The sequence below is a fragment of the Echinops telfairi genome, unplaced genomic scaffold (genome assembly GCF_000313985.2).
Source record: "Echinops telfairi isolate 266 unplaced genomic scaffold, ASM31398v2 ScPeMD7_23;HRSCAF=83, whole genome shotgun sequence".
Taxonomy (NCBI): domain Eukaryota; kingdom Metazoa; phylum Chordata; class Mammalia; order Afrosoricida; family Tenrecidae; genus Echinops; species Echinops telfairi.
In genome coordinates, this window is record NW_022103920.1 from 7,556,573 (window position 1) to 7,562,394 (window position 5,822).

The 5,822-nt window shown below is 58.9% G+C and overlaps 1 protein-coding gene across 1 annotated transcript in view; it reads left to right on the top strand.

Moving 5' to 3' along the window:
- The window catches only part of ATP6V0A4 (ATPase H+ transporting V0 subunit a4), an 89,252-nt gene that overhangs the window by 82,200 nt on the left and 1,230 nt on the right, over positions 1-5,822 (top strand). Inside the window, exons 18-19 of the mRNA XM_045288918.1 lie at positions 2,431-2,548; positions 2,884-3,055. Of these exons, the coding sequence (XP_045144853.1) occupies positions 2,431-2,548; positions 2,884-3,055 (290 nt within the window). The remainder of the gene's footprint in view (positions 1-2,430; positions 2,549-2,883; positions 3,056-5,822) is intronic.

The window sequence follows — 5,822 nt, forward strand, 5'->3', positions numbered from 1 at the left end:
GGGTGGTCACCACCACATGAGGAACTGTCTGAAAGGGTCTTGGCATGAGGAAGGTTGAGAACCACTGTGCTAAAGGGATGGAGTCGGGCTGGTACTTTGAAACACTGGATAACCAGCCAGCAGGGTGTGGGCACCACCAGGCCAGGTGAGCGAGGACATGGGAATGGCATGGAGGTCCCCCCTGGACAGCGGCCCTGTGACTGCTGAGCCACAAGAGGTCAGAGGTGGAGGAGAAACGTGAGGGTGGGGAGCTCCTGAGTGCATCAGGACAGCAGCTCTCCACCAGCCTCTGTGGGAGAATTTCCAGGGCCCTGGCGGCTCCTAGATAGAACACTCCCGCCTTCTCTGCTGGAGAGCTGCATTCCTGGCCCTCGGACTGCAGCTCAGGTGCAGCCAATGCTCTGTACCTGGAGGTTGGGCTGTTGCTATGATGTCCCAGCAGAGCTTTGGGTCTCAGATGGACCAGGAAGAAAGACCTAGCAATCTACCCCCCAAAGTCAGTCAACAAAATCCCCCTGGGCCCCCAGCCAATCCCCAGCTGGTCAGGGGCACGGTGTGGGTGCAGGTGGAGCTGTGTTCAGCTGTGCTGGGTTTGCCAGGCATAAGGGGCCGACCAGACCACAGCTCAGAAGAACATATTAATATTTTGGCCTGGGTGTGGGCTGAACGTCAGACTCGATCCAGCGACACAGACGTCCCCAGTGTTACTGAGACCACTTGGCTCAGATAGGGGTCCCAGGAGCCTGCCACTTTTATTGGGATCGTCTCCCACTAAGCAATGAGCGCAGAACCTAGCTATCACCCTAGAGATGGGAGAAAGTCCTGCACCTGTCCCCCAGCCTCCTGCTGTGGACGCTCCCGCGTTGCTGCAGCCTCTGCTCTGTCCTGTGACCACACCTCTGCTCCCTGAGCCCAGCGAATCCACCACACCGTCTTCCCTCATCTCCGTCTGCCCCCTTCTGCCCAAAGACGACCCAACAGAGTGTGGTTACCTGTCCCCAGGTGTGGGCCACTTTTCTCATGCAACGGGTGTGTGCACCCGCCTGAGGGGTGTCACAGGACCTGCTGCACTTCCAGGGGGCAAGGGGGCCTCGGCTCCCCAGAGATCCTGAGCTGGGGCTCCATCTGTGGCGTGAACTATGACAAACAGCCTCCCCTGGGACGAATGAACGAGCACTTGGAGTTGGTGGGAAGGCTAGCTCAGGAAGGAGCCTTTCAACCAAGGGAGGAAGAGTAAGCAGGGTGGAGGGCTAGCCATCAAGCCTGTCACACCTGCCGCCAGGTGTTAGAATGTCATCCCTACCGCTCCCGCCCGCCTATCTCCAGACTCCTCGGGCCGGCACAGCCTCCCCCACCAGCTCCCCCGGAGCCCCCAGTGTCCTTCCTGCCAGCAACTCCACACGGCTGCCCTGGTTTGGGGGGCACCTCAGTTGTCATCTATAGACTGGCTTGTGGTCTCCACCTGGAGAGGAAAGGCCGGACTGTGCGTCCCCCTCGGGGGTCCTCGCCCACCTCCTCCCTCCTCCGTGGGCTCCGCGGTGCCGGCCAGCGGCTCCTCTACCTTCCCTTTTGTGCAGAGCTTGTCATGTCCCCACACCCACTCCTTCCCCCCAGGGGGCTCCACACAGGCGTCTCAACTCTCTGACCATCTCGGCTGTCTCATCCGTTCCTTCTTTCTCCCCCCACCCTTCTTTCTAAGGACAGAGGTCCCCAAGGGAAATGAAAACCAAGGCGAAACAAAACACTGCGTAGCCCAGTTCTACGCTGCCCATGAGCCAGAATCACGGCAACTAGCCACATTAGTATCTGTCTCCCTCCCCTGAGTTAAGCTATCGAGGGAAGACGAGGCTGTCTGTCTACTCCCGTGAAGACTTAGCTTCGGAAACCCACTGGCACAGTTCTGCCCTGTCCTGCAGAGTCTCTGCGTGTCGCGTGGGCTAAGCTGTAAGGAGCCCTGTCAGGTGGCCCAATGGTGCAAAGTCTGGCTACTAGCCGAGAGGTGGGTGCTTGTAGGCACCGGTCTGTTCTGTGAAGACTTACTGCCTTGGAAACCCTATGGGGCAGGTCCACGCTTTCCTATAGGGAAGCTGTGAGTTCCAATTAATTTGATGGCGGCAGTGGGTTTGGGTTTTGTTGTTTTTCTAGTCAGACTTTGTGTGTGTGTGGTTGTTGCCAGAAAGGAGAGTTGGCTCGCCACTTGAATAGTGTGTGTGTGTGTGTGTGTGTGTGTGTGTGTGTGTGTGTGTGTTAATGCCTTTGGTGTAGAAACCCCCACCATGGAATCAGTGCCAACTCAGCCACCCTCTCTGGGTTCAACGGGAGCAAACAGTCTCATCTTTGGTCCCCAGAGGGGGCTGGTGCGCTGGAACTGCTGACCTCTCGGTACGCGGTACGGAAGGTGCTGAGGTTGAAAAAAACGGTCTCTTGCAGTTCAACTTTGGAGACGTCTTTGTCCACCAGGCCATCCACACCATCGAGTACTGCCTGGGCTGCATCTCCAACACGGCCTCCTACCTGCGCCTCTGGGCCCTGAGCCTGGCCCACGCCCGTGAGTGGGGCCCCGGGGGACACTGCGCAGGGGGAGCTGCGGCTCAGGGTTGTTCCTGGCAACTGCAGAGGAGACTGGGTCTCGGTCCGTCTCTACGCCAGTAGGGGAAATGTTCTCTCTGTCAGTCGTGGGTGGCCGCCAGGACAAATGACCCGAAACTTGGTGACTTCAGAGAATGCACACGTGTGGTCTTAGCATGCCTTTCCCAGAGACCTCTGCATGTCCTAGGCCCCTAGCCTAAGCCCGGAGCCCCTTACGCAGCCTTCTTGGGCCCTCGGGGCAGTCTGTGGAGCAGCGCAGCCGGCCGGAGCTGAGTGTGTTCTCGGGCCTTCCAGAGCTCTCCGAGGTGCTGTGGACCATGGTGATGAACATCGGCTTGCGCCAGCGCGGCTGGGGCGGGCTCGTCGGAGTCTTCATCATCTTCGCCGTGTTTGCTGTCCTGACAGTGGCCATCCTGCTTGTCATGGAGGGCCTGTCCGCGTTCCTGCACGCCCTGCGGCTCCACTGGTGAGGGGCCGTGCGACGGGGGATGGAGGGGGCTGCGGGGGTACGCCCTGTGGCTCCGCTGGCCATGCTGGGGGGCGGGAGGGCATCGCGGGGCTGAGGCTGGGCTCTGCGAGGAGGGCTGCACTGCAGAAGAGACAGAGCAAGTAGGAGTTACTTCTCTTTGGGGTGGTCTTGGCTTGATCGCTGGTGGGTGGGATTCTAAGTGACGTCAACACATTGGCGGAACCATCGCATGAGCTTCTTGCTCCATCTTTCCATGGGGCTCGTGTGAAGCTCCCGCCCCCCACCCCACGTGTCCACCCAGGGCTTGTGGTCGCCCAGGAATGGGCATCCATCTCTGTTCCGTGAAAAACGCTGACTCATCATCGTAGCTCCTTCCTGAGGGGGTGGGGGTGTCGTCAGTAGCTGCCATGAGTCCGTCTGACACCTGGAGGTCCCAGGAGTGTGTGGCCCCAGGACCACACCGTAGGGTTTTCCAGACTGACCTTTCAGAAGGAGCTCATCAGGCCTTGCTTCTAAGTCTCTTCCAGGTGGTTCGAACCCCCATCATTGGTCTAGTAGGTGAGCGCTTAACAGGCTCGCACCACCGGGAGTGTGCCGGCAGGGTGGCAGGTCTGAAGGAGGCCACCAGGTGGGAGCTGAGTGCAGGAGTTACCTGGATAGACAAAGGTGCTGGTCTCCAGTAGGCAGAAACCAGGAGGGCTCTGGGAATGTGGCCTGGGGGCCATGGCTGACCCCCTCTGGCTACACCGGGAAGGAGGAGCATGTGTCTCCACAGCAGCCCAAGGCCACAGGCCGAGGCCAGCTGTCCCTGCAGCCTCCCTCTCACTGTCCCGCTTCTCACACCAGCTCACCTGGACGCCTCTGCGGGATGAGTTCTGCAGCAGCTGTGCAGGGGTCATGGAGAATACTCCTGATCAAAGGGGCTCCTGGGGGAGGTGAGCAGGTGACGCGGAGCCAAGATCAGAAAGCATGATGGATAGTCTTTGGTCCACAGCCCCGTTTCTCCTCAGTCAGCAGCTAAGTCTTGCTCTAGACTCCTCAGCCGGGCGGCCCCCCGCCCATGCGCTGCGCTGCCTCACACTGCTGCTCGGCCTCACGGTCTCCTCGCCTCTGCTGTAGGTCAGGGTTCCTGTGGTGGGGCCTCTGCTGCCTGCATGGGGCATGGAGGGATTTCATGCAAGCTCCGCTGGTGCCTCTTCTTCCTTGATGGTCATGGTCATGGGAACCCCCTCTTCCTGCTTCTGAGGTGCCACCTCCTTTGAGTATGGCCCAACTGTCCGATCGACCACGAGTTAGAATCCTCTACACCTAACTGGCATGCCCTTGCACTTAGTCATGTCATAGGCGTTCTAGAGAAATGGATAGAAGAGCCATATTAAGAGATTTCATTTTGCCGCTCGTTGGGCAGGGGCGGTGGTGGGGCAGGACCTTCACAGTGGGTGCTCTGCAGACACGCAGTGGCCGTCACCATCCTGAAGGGTAGGAGAGAATCCTGCCCTGAGACTTTGAGTGCCGCTTCTCTGCAGCCCACGGTGACTGCTTGCCTTACAGAAAGGATGCTGTGCTCCCCAGACTGAGTTTGGGAGCGTCTCGGTATGGCCCGCCTCCCCCGTCCCCCTTTCTTCTGTCATTAGGGAAATCCACTGAGTAAAGCATGCACCCAGGCTGTGCAAGATCTCTGAGGGTCTGAGCCCAAAGGTCAGAACAGGAGGGGAAAGGAGCGGGTCTCCCTCGGAAGAGCACGCCCCTCCCTCGGGCCACCCACAGCTGCCAGTGGGTAGGGAGGGGGCTGTGCGCACACACGAGGGTCCTGGCTGTTCTAGGGGGCAGGGGTGGTTCTGCTGTGGTCCAAGAGGCCAGAGTAGAAGGCGGGTGGGAGGCAGTGACATCAAACCACGGTTGTGATGCCCACCCGTCGCTCTCCCAGCATGACCGTGCAGAACGGCCCCTGGGGTTTCCCAGGCTCTGTCTTTACTGAAGCTGGCAGCCAGGCCTTTGTTCCTGCAGAAGGGCTGGTGGGTTCTCACCTCTGACCTTTCAGTTAGCTGAAGAGTGCTCTAACCACGATGCCCCCCAGGGCTCCTGGAGTTCAAGCCAGTCTAGCTCCATCTCGGCTCCCATCCGGTCACTGCGGCCATTCCTCTCACCCATGCCCCAGCCCGGCCAGCATGCCCTGGTCACGTCTCCATTCTCAGGTCAGATGATCTGTTGGGATGGCAAACACCCCCCCACACACACACACACACTTTAATCTAAAAAGGGAAAGGGCAGGAAGTCCAGGGTGGCTTCTGTCCCTACGGGCTCTCTCTCCCCATATGTTAGTTAGTCTGGGTAAGCTAGGGGAACAAATCCACAGAAACTCATATGTATAAGAGAGAGTTTTATATAAAGGGTAAGCGCACATCAAGAAACCATCCCAACCCAGTGCTGCCCAAGCCCTAAGTCCAACATTAGCCCATATGTCTGACATCAATCCACAAAGTCCTCCATCTCACAAAACACACGCAGTGATGCCGACTGCAGGAGGAAATCAGTGAGCGTGTAAGCAACTCAGCGCTGGCAGGGGTCTCCACGAGGCTGCTCCAACACCCAGGGATGCATCAGGGTAGGTCCATGCAGCTGCTCCAATACCCAGGGATGCATCAGGGTAGGTCCATGTGGCTTCTTCTTGGGGATGTCTCACAGGAAGTAAGCCTTGCCAGCTGAAGCAGGGAACTGGCTAAGGCAGCTGCACCCTGGTCCGACCATCACAAAGCAAGAGACC